The sequence below is a fragment of the Thermomyces dupontii genome, assembly GCF_041956625.1.
Source record: "Thermomyces dupontii strain NRRL 2155 unplaced genomic scaffold VTN31scaffold_2, whole genome shotgun sequence".
Classification (NCBI taxonomy): Eukaryota; Fungi; Ascomycota; class Eurotiomycetes; order Eurotiales; family Trichocomaceae; genus Thermomyces; species Thermomyces dupontii.
Window position 1 is genome coordinate 390,949 of NW_027192308.1, and position 15,328 is coordinate 406,276.

General features: G+C 51.6%; 6 protein-coding genes across 6 annotated transcripts; 3 read left to right on the plus strand and 3 right to left on the minus strand.

Annotated features, from left to right (window-relative positions):
* Window positions 1-774: 774 nt before the first annotated feature.
* Window positions 775-2,043, minus strand: VTN31DRAFT_2518 (uncharacterized protein; the record flags this gene model as incomplete). The annotated part of the gene is made up of 4 exons (XM_069402695.1): window positions 775-980; window positions 1,041-1,188; window positions 1,247-1,737; window positions 1,791-2,043. The coding sequence occupies 4 exons, from the start codon at window positions 2,041-2,043 to the stop codon at window positions 775-777; spliced, it is 1,098 nt and encodes a 365-aa protein (XP_069261951.1).
* Window positions 2,044-3,465: 1,422 nt separating this feature from the next.
* Window positions 3,466-4,762, plus strand: VTN31DRAFT_2519 (uncharacterized protein; the record flags this gene model as incomplete). Its single annotated transcript, XM_069402696.1, has 4 exons — window positions 3,466-3,487; window positions 3,557-3,935; window positions 3,992-4,232; window positions 4,289-4,762. The coding sequence occupies 4 exons, from the start codon at window positions 3,466-3,468 to the stop codon at window positions 4,760-4,762; spliced, it is 1,116 nt and encodes a 371-aa protein (XP_069261952.1).
* Window positions 4,763-5,007: 245 nt separating this feature from the next.
* On the minus strand, window positions 5,008-5,469 carry VTN31DRAFT_2520 (uncharacterized protein; the record flags this gene model as incomplete). The annotated part of the gene is made up of 1 exon (XM_069402698.1): window positions 5,008-5,469. The coding sequence occupies one exon, from the start codon at window positions 5,467-5,469 to the stop codon at window positions 5,008-5,010; it is 462 nt and encodes a 153-aa protein (XP_069261953.1).
* Window positions 5,470-7,561: 2,092 nt separating this feature from the next.
* VTN31DRAFT_2521 (uncharacterized protein) lies at window positions 7,562-9,330 on the plus strand (the record flags this gene model as incomplete). The annotated part of the gene is made up of 4 exons (XM_069402699.1): window positions 7,562-7,821; window positions 7,880-7,944; window positions 7,994-8,198; window positions 8,256-9,330. 4 exons carry the CDS (start codon window positions 7,562-7,564, stop codon window positions 9,328-9,330), a joined length of 1,605 nt encoding a protein of 534 aa, XP_069261954.1.
* An 885-nt stretch (window positions 9,331-10,215) lies between these two features.
* VTN31DRAFT_2522 (uncharacterized protein) lies at window positions 10,216-11,189 on the plus strand (the record flags this gene model as incomplete). The annotated part of the gene is made up of 2 exons (XM_069402700.1): window positions 10,216-10,404; window positions 10,473-11,189. The coding sequence occupies 2 exons, from the start codon at window positions 10,216-10,218 to the stop codon at window positions 11,187-11,189; spliced, it is 906 nt and encodes a 301-aa protein (XP_069261955.1).
* A 247-nt stretch (window positions 11,190-11,436) lies between these two features.
* On the minus strand, window positions 11,437-14,115 carry VTN31DRAFT_2523 (uncharacterized protein; the record flags this gene model as incomplete). Its single annotated transcript, XM_069402701.1, has 4 exons — window positions 11,437-11,611; window positions 11,669-13,533; window positions 13,594-13,977; window positions 14,074-14,115. The coding sequence occupies 4 exons, from the start codon at window positions 14,113-14,115 to the stop codon at window positions 11,437-11,439; spliced, it is 2,466 nt and encodes an 821-aa protein (XP_069261956.1).
* Window positions 14,116-15,328: the final 1,213 nt, after the last annotated feature.

Consider the following 15,328-nt stretch of genomic DNA (forward strand, 5'->3'; position numbering starts at 1 on the left):
GTAGGTACTGAAGCCCAGTTGAGATCTCTCTGTTCGTTCTGTTCAGAACTGCTTTTATCACAGTGATTCCCTGCGACCTGTGCACCATGATAACGTATGCCACCGTCACGGGGAACTGGTAGTGAGAACGGTCGACATTGTTACGAGAAGACCGGAGCTAATGGCTTTCCTTCCTCAGATTTACTCAATGCTCTCCCATTGTACGCAGGAAGTGAAGCAGAAGCGCCATCGGTTGTTGGCTACGTGGATTGACAGTGTCCGGTGGCCAGACAATGTCTTCGGATTGTCGATGGCTCCGTTGACCAACCCGCGCTTAACCCAGATGTTCTCAGTCAGCATTACCTACCTGGCAGCTGATTGAGAGGCAAAGGTTCGCTTACCAGCATCTTCGTCAGCCTGACTAGCCCAATTGACGCCGAGATTGAGATGACCGACTGCCCATGGCCCGCAACCGATCTTTATTGTGCTGTTTTGGCCCGCTCTTTCGTAAAGTAAATGTAGAGCGCGTCATGAAGCGCCGGGCATCATGGAGAATGACCGATTGGACGGGGTAGCAAAGCAACTTCCTGTCGTCCATGGTCATGCTCCGGTGTCTTAAGGGCGGTCTAAAAAGCATATAGACCTTCCTGTCGCCTGATGACGTCCAGCTCGTTGGTTCGATTGAAGCGCTCATACGCCAAGGACCCGTTCCACGCCTCGATAGGTCATTCAGGTCAATTCTTCTGCACAGTGTGTGGTAGCTAACATGTATAGGGTATATCTCATGCAAGAAACTCATGCCCTCTTGGTGATCACCTTCTCAATCTCATCACAGACAGCATGGGTCACCTCAGCCGTCGTCGCAGTACCTCCGAGGTCCCTCGTGACAATTCCCTTCTCGCAGACGGTTTCGACGCTGTCGAGGAGAATCTTGGCTGCTTCTTTCTCACCAAGCCAGGCAAGCATTTCTGACGCAGTCCAAAACGTGGCTACGGGGTTTGCTATGCGGCGTTAGTACAGACTGGATGGATATAGGGGCGCGTTGGGGAAGAATGCCATACCTATTCCCTTGCCGGTGATGTCGAAAGCAGAGCCGTGAATGGGCTCGAACATGGACGGATTTTGTCTTGTCGGGTCAAGGTTGCTGGTGGGCGCAATGCCAATGGACCCAGCTAGGGCTGCGGCGAGGTCGGATAGGATGTCGGCATGCTGTGCGTGGATATCAGCGCAGCATTCTCCACAATGTCAAGCTGATTGATCGACGTACCAAGTTCGTAGCGACAATTGTATCCAAGCTCCGAGGATTCAAAACCATTCTGACCGTCATGGCGTCCACCAACATTTTGTCCCATGTAACGTCCGGGAAGTCTTTGGCAACTTCTGCGGCGACCTCATCCCACATGACCAGCCCATTGCGCTGGGCATTGCTCTTGGTAACGACGGTCAACAGTTTCCGAGGCCTGCTCCGTGCGGTCTCAAAGGCGAACCGCATGATGCGCTCCACGCCATGACGGGTGAAGATGGACGTCTCCGTCGAAATCTCCCACGGCTTGCCGACATGGCTCCGCCCGCCCTGTCCGGCATACTCGCCTTCGGAATTCTCCCGAACGATAACCCAATCTAGGTCACCCGTGGAGCAGTTCCGGAGTGGCGATTGCGTTCCTCGCAGGACTTTGGTTGGTCGGACATTGGCATACTGCTGAAGTGGCTGGCAGATGGCCAACCGCAGGCCCCAAAGGGAGATATGATCCGGCACATCTACGCGTCATCAATTCAGGGCTCTTTCGGTGTTCAAACACAAGATTACATACCAGGTGCTCCCACTGCGCCAAAGAGGATCGCATCAAATTGCTTCAACTGCTCCAACCCTCCCTCGGGGATGTATCGTCCGTGCTTCTTGTAGTAGTCGCTGCTCCAATCGAAGTTCTCAAAGTCAATGTCGAAGGTGTTCAAGGTTGACGCCAGTTTCCGGAGAACCATGATTCCCGCCGAGATGACTTCCGGGCCAATCCCGTCACCCGGGATGGAGGCGATGCGGTACGAGGGGCGGGCGCTTGGTGACATTGTGTTTAATCAATCAACTAGAGTATTGATTCGTTCGCTAGACCGAAATAAAAACTTTTCTTGCGTCGCGAGAGATTTTTCCTTTATGTATGGAGTATCCAGTATTCGAGGAAATGGATATCCATGACACAGATGTCCGGAAAATAGCCCGATGGAAGAACGCATGTGCCTTTGCCGATCGGAGCATCGCCGATGGACAGTTATCAATCAAGTCAGAGAGTGCAATTGATTATTTCTTCCGGCAGTCACAGGGCGATTCGATCTCTTGACATCATGACATGATTGTAGCCGTCATGAGCCATTATTCTTGAACTCAAATCAGGCATCAAGATTGAACGGACACTTTGAGCAGCTCATACTCCCTTCGATATTCCCAAGCCTTGGCTGTTACGATAAACGGATAAGGATAAAAAAACTGTGTGGAGTGAGGATTCGTGGCAGCCTAAGAGCCAGCCGAAGTTACGAACCAATCAGAGTTCTCCTATATGAAAGAGGCACTTTATCAGGAATAGTACCATTTTCTCGGGCCATCAATCATTTGGCTGATGCGCAGAACCTAGGCTTGATAAAGAATGTGGAGGCGCCTCAATAAGTGTACACTCTGTACTTCACCAATTCAAGTTAGTTCGACCTCATCAAAGTCACCAATCAAATACAACTTGCAGATCAAGAGCTCCAATTTGTGTACTGTACTCCGTACTCAGGCGAATTTCTAAACATAGGTGAAACGACATTGAAAACGACGTTGCCTTGCTGTCACTTGTCGAACGACTGACTGCTGAATAGCAGACCTTGTCATGCATGCAAAGCACAGAGCAATGTACTCGATACCTACGAAGAAATTGACAGACAGGACGAGTTGTGCGCTCCGCTGCAGTTGGCCTCGCTTCAGTGGCATCTTATTTGGTCTTTAAACAATGGACACGAATTGATGTTACAGTCGGTACCTTGTACATAGAGAACAGCACGAGTATCTACCGAAGGTAGGTACAGGTACGCGCATGAGCGAGTTCTCGAAATCAAATGGATATAAGTACCTGATTGAAAAGACTAACAAGGACCACTGTACGGAGTAGACTTGCCATTGAACTTAGTCTTCAATCGTTTCTCAACAAGATCGAATGAAGCCATTTGCTCGAAGCTTGGAGGATCAAGCCAAATGCAGTTAGTTCAATCTCAACCCTTGAACCTCAGGGCTTTGAAGAATTGAAGTAGTTCCAGTCCCAAGTATCAAGGCCAGCATTGGCACATTAGTACGCAGGCAACCGCATAACTAAAGAAAGAACTTCTACCAGCACTTTTACTGAAGAATGAATATAAAAGTCATCTCACCATGTCCTTGCCATTGTTTCTGCCCAAGGACAAACTATCAGTCTCAATTGACTCTCAATTCTTGTGTGTTGTAATACACAGTCAAGCACGATGGGCTTGCCGCGGAAATGCGGTACGTGAACTCCAACTTCCCATTATCTTCGAACCCTAAAGCTGAACCTAACATGAACCAACTCAACAGACCTTTCCAGCGAAGATAGGCAGTTCTACTACTGCGCCAGCGGCGAAGCAGCCGTTCTCTTCGCCTCTTTATTCGGCACCTTGATCTTCATCCACCTGATCCAGGCCATTCTCTACCGGCGGCGGTACTGCTGGGTCATCATTATGGCAGCGATCTGGGAAGCAGGCGCCTTTGCCCTCCGTGTCCAAGCAACTCTCGACCAAACCAAAGAAGGCGCGATGGTTCCCTCGGTACTGTTGATCTACCTCGCTCCGATCCTACTCAACGCCTTTGTCTACATGGTGTTTGGTCGCATGGTATACTATTATATCCCGGAGCAAAAGATTGTTGGAATTCGGGCGCAAAGAATGGCGCTGATATTCGTCTGGCTGGATATCCTGTAAGTACTCATTTTTGATCAACAAGTCCTCAGAAAGATCCTAACACCAGGGTCAGCGCCCTCCTTACCCAAGCTACCGGCGGTGGCATGAGCGCCGACAAGGAGAGCAACATCGGTGTCATCGGCGGCCGCATCTACACAGGTGGCATTGCCGCCCAGCAGTGCTTTATCTTCTGCTTCATCGGCCTCCTAGTCAAGTTCCATCGCGTCATGCTCCGTGGAGGCGGGATGCCTGAGAGGGGTAGCCAGTGGCGTGTCCTTGTCTACGTGATGTACTTTACGCTCTTCACCATCACGGTACGTCAAACCGTCCCGCCCTTGGTTCTTCCACTCGCTAACCCTCAACTTGGTAGACTCGAATCACCTACCGTCTGGCCGAATTCGCCAAAGGCACGCAAGACCACCAGCTCACTGTCCTCACGACAAAGGAAGTCTTCTTCTACCTCCTTGAAGCTGTGCCGATGCTCCTTGGCATGGGCGTTTGGAACATCTGGCATCCCGGACGCATCATGGTCGGACCTGAAGGTGACTTCCCAAGACTCTCCCGCAAGGAAAAAAAGGCCATTAAAAGGGAGAAGAAAGAACAGAAAAAGGCCCAGAAACAGGCCAAGAAGCAAGCAGAGGAGGAGGAGTTGATGACGCTCAAGGAGGATCGCCACGCTGCCCTGGAGGAGCGACGATCCCGGAGAGAGGAGAGGAGGCACCGACGAAGCCAAAGCAGGCACAGCCGGGCCGAATACACTGTGATCGACAATTCCCGCCAGGGGCAATTCTGGGATGAGGAGGCGGTTTACTACCCACATCCAGTGGATAGAGGCTTTGCCTGATTTCATCTTGATGTGTTCTTCCAAATCAAGTCCTGTTGATACTATGTATTTCATTTTTCGTTTCTTGTTTTTGTGTTACGATAGATCGCTGTTTTCCTTTGTTCGTTGATGCGTATATAGAGCTCATGCAACTGATACCCTTTCTCGTCACGGATCATGCTGTTATCGGTCAAAGTTGGCATCAATGCAGTGAGGTGAAATGGTGTTTTGCCTGCTTGATTCGGCATTAATGCGCCTGCTCAGAATCAGACGCTTATTGCAGATTCATGGACTCGGAATCCGACAAAATGCAATCGTGCAGCCTGAAGCTGTTGACTTTGACCAGTGGTGAGTCCTGCAGCATTCGCACCAGTACAAAAGCACTGGCTGCGGCTCTTCAGCCAGGATGGGACCAATGATCTCCCACCGCTGGTGATTTCGAATCGAATGGAACCGCCTCTAGAACTAACTGTGAGCCAGTGGCACGGAAATATTCTCTCAATAACCCGAAACAGAGTTCCAGGCCAATTGAAGTCAGTGGCTCCGCGCAAGCCGAAATGGCAGGGTCGTACGATGTGGCATGGAGGAATAAATGGGGACGAAACGATAAGACAGAGTTTCATCTGAAGTTTCTTGTCCATTCGCCTAGTTTTCCGCACATCAATCAGTACGAATATTTTGAGTCTGTTCGAAAAAGTGGCGGCAGGCGACATTGGGGATTTGGACATTTGGTGAAACTGGCGAGCCTGATGGTCTGACGGTAACCAAATCAGTCATCCAAATGGTGCACGTCATCTGTAGCTCTTGACTTTATCAGAATCCAATTGCTCGGCGAGCTCGATGTCACAGGATCCACGCAGCCTTCACCAGTCACTTGCGGCTTTCCAACTGATTTCCATCAGAGGTAACTGCTAGGTGAATGAAGACCAGGCCTAAGGACCTTGTGGATTCCATGTATTATCTTGGACCATAGGGAAAGACATGGTTGACGTGGATTCAGATACTCATTGAATGTGGCACATATCCTAACTGGCCAAAACTGCAGTGAGAACTGTACTTCTGTGAATAGCATCAGAATAGTATTTTGACACTGGTCGTCTGTTGTCTGGCAGATTTATGCCAATAAAAGCTGCGTTCGCGTCCGGAAAGGATGGGAGGGAGCCATCCGATGAAATCTGAAGCCCTCAAAGTCAATTGAGGTCCATTGTAATCGCATTGCCGAGCAATGACTGTGAAAGGAAACCTTGCAAACTGAAGGATATTCTCATAAAGGTCAGCTTGATTGACTATTCTGAACCCGAGAAAATGGATCAGACCCTTCTGCATTGAAGGTTTGAGCCAGAATGTAGATCCATGAGTTCATCAGATTTGTACGGAGTAGTCCGTAATTTGCGTCACAGTCTGGGGAATTTACCATACATTAACTACGCACAGAGGGCTGAAGGGTGGAACAAATTCTAAAGCAGCCATTGGCCGGCCTTCAGCCAGCCCTATGCCCTATGGATCGAGATTGTTACTTGATTCGGTTAGCCGCATCTACCAAGCCGCCAGGAACTTTGGATTTCAGCGCTTCAAATTAGCAAATAATCCATCTGCAAAAATACGACTGGTAAAATTGCGAACAAGTCGCCGGTCTGGACAACCGATCTGGTCAGTCACTTCACTGCAGGGCCTTAGAGGATGACGTCGTCTGGTCGTCCGATCAACTCCCACAACTGCAAGAGTACTTCCTGAAACTCATCCTACTCGAACCTTGAACGCTCTTTGATACTCCTTACGGAGTCAAACAAAGAGACTTTTGTCCTTGTTAGTACAAGGTGCTCCGTAAGGAGCCCACACCAGCCGCCCAGTGACTGATCACCGCGTCTGAATCCAGGTTGCTGGGATACCTGCTGTTGCCAGGTGGACGAGACAGACCAGCGTCATAGTAGCTTTACTAGTACTCCGTACGATACCATGAACCAGAAACGATGGCTCTTTGAGGGATCACTTGAAGTTCTTTCATAGAAAGTTGTTCCCAACGCCGTAGTTTAAAAGGGACTCTGTAGAGCCGACATACTCGACATTGATCATCCGCAAGGGACTGAGGTGGATGCCAGGGACGTTTACATGCAGCGATTACCCGAGGCCCTGACGAAAGTGGTTTAACCACACTAGGAAATTTTAAACTAACAAGCGCTGCAAAAGCGCTAAATCCGCCGATGATTGGTGACTTTCTCATGACAGCGCGTATCGCTGGCGTATTTGCAGCCAGACTTTGGAGATGCTCCCCACACCCCGTTGCCCATTGCAACAAGCCTCAAAGGCCTTTCAAACCCAGCTTGTGAGCTCTCTGCTCACTTCCTCCGTTTTTCTTCCTCAGTTCTCCCCTGGTCGTAACCGTCCTTGGATGGGGAGAGTATCCTCGAGAGGTTTGTCAACTTCTCCCACCTCTGAGCCCTTTGCAATCTGCACTCGATTTACTTGTTGTGCTCGAGATCCGCTCGACTCTTTGACGTCAATCGTTCGCTGGCCATCGGCAGGCGACTTACGCAGACTGGTTCTAGCGATTTGACTGCAATTGACTTGTTTCAACGTCTGGCGCTGTGACAATGGCTTTCTGACGGGGGCCGACTTCAAGAAACTGCGGAGGATCGGGCAAGTCAACAAGTTGAGCTCGAGGTTTCGCTCCGTGCCTACAGCGAGCCCGTGAAGAGTCCCGGGGCAGAACGACACGATTTGCTTCGCCGCATCTACAACTGAGGGTATCATTAGATCGGGATCCGTCTCATCTGTCGTCGAGCTGCGAGGAAGCGGTTGTGCTGGTGGCTTGCGTCAATCATGGCGATGGAACAATCGTCCCCACTGGCAGCGATGCGGCCTGCAGCTGTCACTTTCGGTCATTGCTTTCGCGAAGAGGGCCCGTCACCTGTGCGGTCGATGGGCGGCAGGAGAGGCTTCGGTCCCAATAGTTTCAACTTCAGGGATCTGCCCATGAAGAATTCCACTTCGGACTTTTTCGGTGCCAGCCAGACCCCGGGTTCTTCTCCTGCGGCGACCTTGGCAGCAGACTTGTCCCAGAACTTTTACATCGACCGGAGGTGGGTGATCAATGGCCAGAAGGGTCCTTGGTTCCATATGGCTGATTTCAACTTGCAGTCCCCCGGTGGCCACTCCGCGTCGATCACTGTTCACGGCGAGGCTGCTCGATGCAGCAGGTCGAGGTAAGAGATAACAGACCAGAGCACCAGGGCTTCTCTAATGGTAATGCAGAGGAGCCAATGAAGACTCCACCTTTGACATCGTCGCCGGTAGAGTCTGGTGATGTCATGGACATGTCTCCGCTACCTCACAAACATCCATTCTCGGTAGATGACGCTCTAGAAACTCCAACCCGTGACAATTCCATGACTATTTCCTCTAGCCCGCCGGTTGGCTCTCCGATGGAAAGTGCAACGACGCCGTTCACGCCTCGAGAGTAAGAATCTGCTGGAACTATAATCAAACTGCTGGGATTGGCATTGACAATATGCAGACGAAGACGCTCTGGCCTCTTGCGGCCGTCACTCGCCCGTTCGAAAGCACATTCTGCACAGCTAGGATTTCCCAGACCAGCGCCCGAGAGCAAGGAGCCTGAGTTCAAGTTCGGCAATGGCGGCAGTGAGTCGATGACGTTGGGCGAAATGTTCGACGAATCACCGCAGCGGGATCGGGTTCTCAGGAGCTCAAACTTCCTCGGGCCGCGCTTGAGATCCGGCCGTGGCGGCAATGGCGCTGGCTCCCCGAATGCAATTCGCAAACACACGAACGGAAATCCCTTGACGCGTCCCCGTAAACAGTGTCGGCGCTCTTTGAGCATGTTCGAGAACCCGGAAGAAGTGATCCAACAAAAGGAGCCACCATCCGTCAGCCCCGAATCGCCTCTGTCATGGTTCATGGATGAACCCTACCAACTGCAGTTGCCACATTTCATTCCCGAAAATCAGGCAGACAGCTTGCCGCGGATAGATAAGAGCGTCATGGTTGATATCTTGAGTGGCAAATACAACGACAGATTCCAGAAGATTATGATCATCGACTGTCGCTTTGAATATGAATACGAGGGTGGACACATTGAAGGAGCTGTCAATTACAACGACAAAGAGGCTCTGGCAAACGATCTCTTTAGCTCGCCCCAACCCAATACGGCCTTGATCTTCCACTGCGAATATTCGGCCCATCGAGCACCGATCATGGCGTCTTTCATCCGTCATAAAGACCGCGCCTACAACGTTGATCGGTATCCGAAGTTGACTTTTCCGGAGCTCTACATTCTGGACGGAGGCTACAGCGCGTTCTTTGCAGAACACCGAACCCTGTGCTTCCCCCAAAATTATGTGGAAATGACATCCAAGGGACATGAGTATGATTGCGAGCGAGGTCTCGGAAAAGTCAAGCAACGGTCCAAGTTCATTCGGGCGCAGACCTATGCGTATGGAGAGCATCCCTCTGACATGGAGGACAGCCCGACCGGACGGTGCCGAGGCAACGACCGTACACGCAGCCTCGATGTGACACTCGAGTTTAATGAATCGGGCCGTGGATTGGGTCGCCGGATGCTCTCGTACTAGCGTCGTTTCCTACTCCGGCTGATGATCGTTGTTGAAGGTTGCCTGCGGCATGACAGGTCATTGGCGATCTTCATCTACCCAGATCTTTTCACCCATTTTGACGTCAGTGGTCGATTGCGCTTCATAGACTGGTCGAATTGGCATGCATCCTTATATACTTCCGATGCGATGGGCAGATATTTCGATCAGCCGGAGCGTCTTCTATGGGAGTTTCCACCACTTTCATCTCCTTGACTTTCCTGACACTACAGTCTCTCTCTTTTTTTTTTTTTTTTTCTTGTTTTCCTTGCATGAGCACCTGTACAGTTTGGAGCGACCTGAATGTGTGATGTACCCTGCCGCTCCTTTGCATTTTCATTTTCCTTCCATTGACATGAATCTTGCATTGCCAACTCCCGTGACATCTTGGCCGGGCAACACACTCGTTTGCATGCATTTCCTTGCACTGCTCCTTGTTCATGAAAAGTTTGGCGAAACTCGCAACAAATGTTTGGAACTGCATCCTACTCCTGAACCTCGGTGTCTAGTTTGGGATTGTGTACAGAAAGGTGGCACCTGAAGCAGACGTTGGTCTGTCTCCGGACATTGGAGGCCCGTGCTGCAGGCACCTGTACATAGGCTGAGGCTTGAAGTGGTGCTGTGTGATACAGAGACTGACAGTGAAGATGGATGAATGACGAGATTTTTTCACACGAGATAACTATTCAATTCTACTCTTTAATGTGGTCGTAGTGGATGTCTGTAAAGTCGAAGCGACGTTGTAACTTTTCGCTGACCCGGTCGGCGATCCGTCTTTTTATTCAACCACCCACTCCGCTGCTCCAACCCCAAACCGCCCGCCCCCTCCCCAAAAAATATCCAAAATGACAATAACACCGCCATGACATGTCGTCTCGAATGGATATCGACGATATCCTCGCGTCGGTCGATCGCGAGTACTACACATCGCCCGAGTCCACCGCGCTCGACCACCAGCAATTGACGCGACTATGGGTTGCCGAGCGCGCGGTGTCGGAACTCCTGCCATGGCCGGGGCCATTGATGGAGAGGATGATGGCGAGAGTTCGAACTCAGGTACTTTGCGGTCTCTACTCCCCTTTTTTTGAATTCGTCGACTGACGAGAGGGAATTGGGGGAAATAGATTGAAATGATCGAAGACTTGACCGCATCGTCTTATGGCGGCGGGGATCCGGACCATGATGGAAGCGGGCAACGATCGCAGAGCAGCCAAACGCTGAACTTGAAGCTGTCGATTTTGCAGACCGATCTATCGCGAACGCAGTATCTGATCCGCTCGTTTCTGCGACAACGGCTGGCGAAGATTACGCGGTTTAGCATGCATTATTTGCTGTTAATTTCGCCGGATAAAAATGCAGCGGCGGGATCGCAATCGCAGACTACAACAACAGCGGGAGACGACAGCCAGTTACCCGGATCCTCGTCACTCCTCTCCTCGACAGGCATGGACATGGACCCGGGCAACGCGGACTCGCGCGACCACAGGAATCCTACTAGGTCTACCACTACCGCCCCGCTCTCCCCCGACGAGGCTCGCTTCCTGCAGGCCCATCATTCCCTTCTTTACAACCACTACAACGCGAGTTTCCTATCGACGTTCCCGCCGCAGCTCCGCCGGTTGGACGATAACGCGGGAGGGACGAACATGGTCGAGGGCCCGGATACCAAAGAGATTGTCTTTGTGCGGTGTCTCGCCGATGAGGTGACCATTGTCGTGCCGCCGGATGATATTCTGCATGAGGAGACGTATGGAACGACGATGAAGATGGGGGAGGTTTGGGCGGTACGCTGGGAGGGGGTGAAGAGGGCATGGGAGAGGGGGGAGGTGGAGATTTTGTGAGTTGCTCAAGCTATGGTTGTGTGTGGTGATTCGGGGGTGCATCTGTGTATCGTCTTTTTTTTTTTTTGCGGCGTTTGGGATGATACCATAGATGAATAGACAGGATCATTCTTCCTTCCATGCAGATTGGATCAATGACCGTGGCTCTATCAGTACATGTAATCATCGTTCGTAACCCTCATGAACATCATAATGGAAAACATCGCATGCAGACAATACAACAAAATCCCCTTTCCCCGTCCACGTATTACGCAATGTATCCATAGGCAGGCGGATCTGAGTCTGGTATCCGCTCCAGATACTCTCGGTCAATCAAGCTCTCTATCCGCCTTTTGACCATGTTCACGTCTGGGACAAAGCGCGAGGCCAGCTGTGTTAGAACCTCGGTTATGAGTTGCGAGTGCGCGAGCCGTTTGCGCTGCCTGTGATAGTTGTCAGAATTTCAAAGAGGCACATGATGAGAGATTGCAGTGACCTACTTCATGATCCGCACAATCGCCGCCTCAATGCTTCCTCCTCGCTCCTCGTTCATCTTCTTCTCCGTCTCCCGCCGCTCATTTTGGTTCTCGACCTTGTTGCCGCTGCTGCTGACCACTCCGATTCGGACCTTTGTGAACATGCTCTGGAAGTCGCGGTTGTAGTAGAATCGATCGGTCGGCTTGACGTCCTTGCTCATGGGGTCCTTGCGCAGCACCCGCGTCTTGGGTGCGACAGCGAGCGACTGCAGATTCCGGATCAGCTCGCTGTCTGGGATACGGGTGCGCGCTTGGATCTCCTCGTAGGTGAGCGGCTCGTCGACCGGGACGTCGTTGAAGAGGAGGAGGATGATCATGGCGTATGTTGACACGTTGAGCTCGTGCCGTGCAATCTTGCCGTTGGCCCTCACAAAGGTTGCCCGGATATCGGCCGTGCCCATGCCCATCTGCCATGACAGCTTCCGTCCGTTGTGCTTGCTGTGGTAGAAATTCTCAAAGCTCTGTCGCACCACATCGATTTCCTTGGGGAAGATGCATGGCAGTTGCATGCCTCCGTTCTTCGAGTCCGACATGATCTCCATCGGCCACATCGTACTCGTCAGAACGTTAATCTCGAGCTCGACTCGTTTCGTCGACGGGTCGGTCGTTCGTGCCACGTGCTCCCGGTAACTGCGTGTCAAATCTTCCGACACCGCAACGTCCTTGAACATTGCTTCGAGCCGCTGCGTGAACTGGTTCCCGACTTCCATCTTCATCTTGGAGATCATTTGACGCTCAACGTCCATGCTGACGGATCGTTTCATCAAGAGCCGCCGAGACAGATGCTTCTTGTAATATGCTTCGAATAGATCTTTGTCTCGGATGTAACGCAACAGCGTGATGCCACTGTCCAGCAGCGCATCCACTTCGCTGTCCGTCTTGCCTTTGATGCCCCTCTTGAGATTCTCGTCGAAGAACAACGACAGGTACTCGGAGCTGCGAGGATTGGAGTTGATGAACTCAGAGAAACTGTCGGTGATCGATGTGTGCAGGCCTTGGTCAGATGAAAAAGCTTGCTGCCAGATGTGATCAAACTTTTTGTTCAGCGCCAGAATGTCATCCACCCACTTAATCGCAGCGGCAGTCTGCTGATTAGGAGCCGGCTTCTCCTTCTCGTCCTTCTTTTGCTCATTCCCGTCGTCCTTTGCTGGAGCCGCTGATGCTTGTCCGAAACTCTTGGCGGCCGCGTTGATCTCGTCACCGAGCTGAACGATGCGCTTATAGACAGCGCTGACCAGTGCCGTCTTCTTGATGTCAATTCGCGCGTTGAGGCGGTACAGCCTGTTCAAGTCGTCAATTCGGTCATGATCAATCATGTGCTTGGCACCGCTGCCCTCCAGATTGATGACATCGGGGAGATTCCGCCGCAGCAGCTCGTCATCAATGACACTTTTGACCTTCTGTTGCGAGTACGGTGACAACGTGTGTTGACACCGTGCCTCTTCCTCCGCCAGCCGGTCCAAGCTCACACGGCAAAAGTTGGCGGCGTCGCCCGTCTCCAGCAGACGTTGCCCTTCAGCCAGGTAAAAGTTTCTGCTGATGTCCAAGAGCGCCGGCTCAAACACGGTCAGATAGAGCTTCGACGATTCCTCCTCCGTGGGGGTCTCGTAGAGACCTTCCAGCATGTACATGCAGTGGCGGATGAGCGGCCGCTCGATGATGTCCCCAGTTCTTTCCAGCTGCACCATAAACAGCACGGTAGACTGGAGAACATCGTATATGGTCATTCGATGATTCTCGTCCACGGGTGTCCGGAGAACATGGTCACGGAAGAGACACATCGACGCAGCGTATATCGACGGCTTCTGGTCGGTGCTCGAAATGCGGTCCTTGACGTGGTCAGGTCAGCGCCTCGACACCTCTCGACACGGGCTTCATCAGCAACCTACCATGTACATGAGGACATCCGTAATCATGCCCATGCAGACTTGATGGTCGTCCCAGGCGCTCCGCAAGGCTTGGAGGAACTTCTCGCCGGCCACTCTCCGCTCATTCGGCTGCTCCCTGGTATCCGCAGGATCCAAGTCCAGGAGCAGCACAGGCGAAATGGCTGACCTGACTGTCTGCCGCACATGCCCACTAAGCCATTCCTGCTCAAGATCTTTCACCCGCTCGTACAGGTCATCGCCTCTTGACATGAATACGATCTTGTAGGCACTGCGGTACAGCTCCTCGAACGAGAGGGACGAGGCATTCTTCGTGTGGATCTCGCGAATGGCAGACGCAAGAACGGACCAGAGGGCTTCAAAGTCATCGGCTCTACCTGCTACACCCTACATCCAGCGTCAATACGACCACCATGTCAAGCAAACTTCCAGGCATTGCAACTACACAGTAGGGCTTTTGCAATGATAACAGAGCAAGCTTACCCTTCTCGGTGCCCTGATTTTCTGCCGGGCTCTCATAGCCATTTTGATCCCACAACTACCTCCTCACCCCGGAACACAACTGTGCTATCAAGCTCCACTGAAGACTAACGCCGCCCAGAAGCGGGACGGAACTGATCCAGTTTGCAGGTGGGAGAAGAGGGCAGAAAAAAGGAAAAACAATAACTTAGGCTGACATAAAAGCCCACCAGTTTCTGACACACAGCTGATTGTGGAATTACCGGCAAGTCTCGCAGTTAATAATAACATTGTTCAGTTCATTCAAGAGTTCACATTTCATGGACATGCTGCGGGAAACCCCGGAAAAACAACGGACCGATATATCCGGATGAGAATTCTTGGCAGAAGGTGCAGTCTGCCACGTGTGGCCCAGCTACCCAGCTCCTGTCGGCTCCAAGGGAGCAGTGATTTTCTTCATCTGTCTTTGATTTCAGGAAAATAGGCTGCCGAGTCGGCGAAACACTATTTCTATGAGACAGAAAAGATAATTGACGAAGCGAATGCCCTCACATGCAAGCTGGTCCTGACTAGCGATGATGACGAGGAACGGTTCTTTGGTTCTGTCGTTGAGACGACCGAAGACGCCGTGGATAACCCTTGTTAAGTACTAGGTCTTTCTGCATACGAAAAGGTCGTTGAAGATGATCGAAATCTGTCACAAAAAGGTCTATTCCACGATTTCGAGTGGCAATACAAAAACAGGCCTTATGCACGCAGCTGCATTTTCTTCAGGCCACTGCAGTATCCTCGCATGATAAGATCAGGCACTACAGACTTATACCGTTCCAACCACAGTCGATTGATTGCAAACTGGCAGAAAGATTCTGGCTGAGTCAACGAAGCTCCAGTTGCGGCCCACTCCTTGGTGATCTTGTCCGGTAGCAGGAGCTCCTCCATTTGGAATTCCTCCAAATCGTTGCTCTTCGCAAGTTCCACGGCTTCCCTCCTGCGCCATTCCTTGAGCTCGCGCTCTATTTCATCCTTGGACGATCCGGGTGTAGTCGAGCGCGTGCAACGGACCTCCTCTCTATGCGCCGATGCAGGATCTGGCAACTGTGCCAGACGAGGATTACACCCGAGCAACATCTGTCCCGTGACTGATTTGGTCCGACAAATTGACATCGTCTCACAGGATTGTTGAAAAACTCCAGAATGGCCTCACGGAAGCACCTAGAATTGATCCGCTTGAGCATGCCGGGTGGGAGTTTTTGTCGCCACTGCTCTTCTCGGGCCTGAT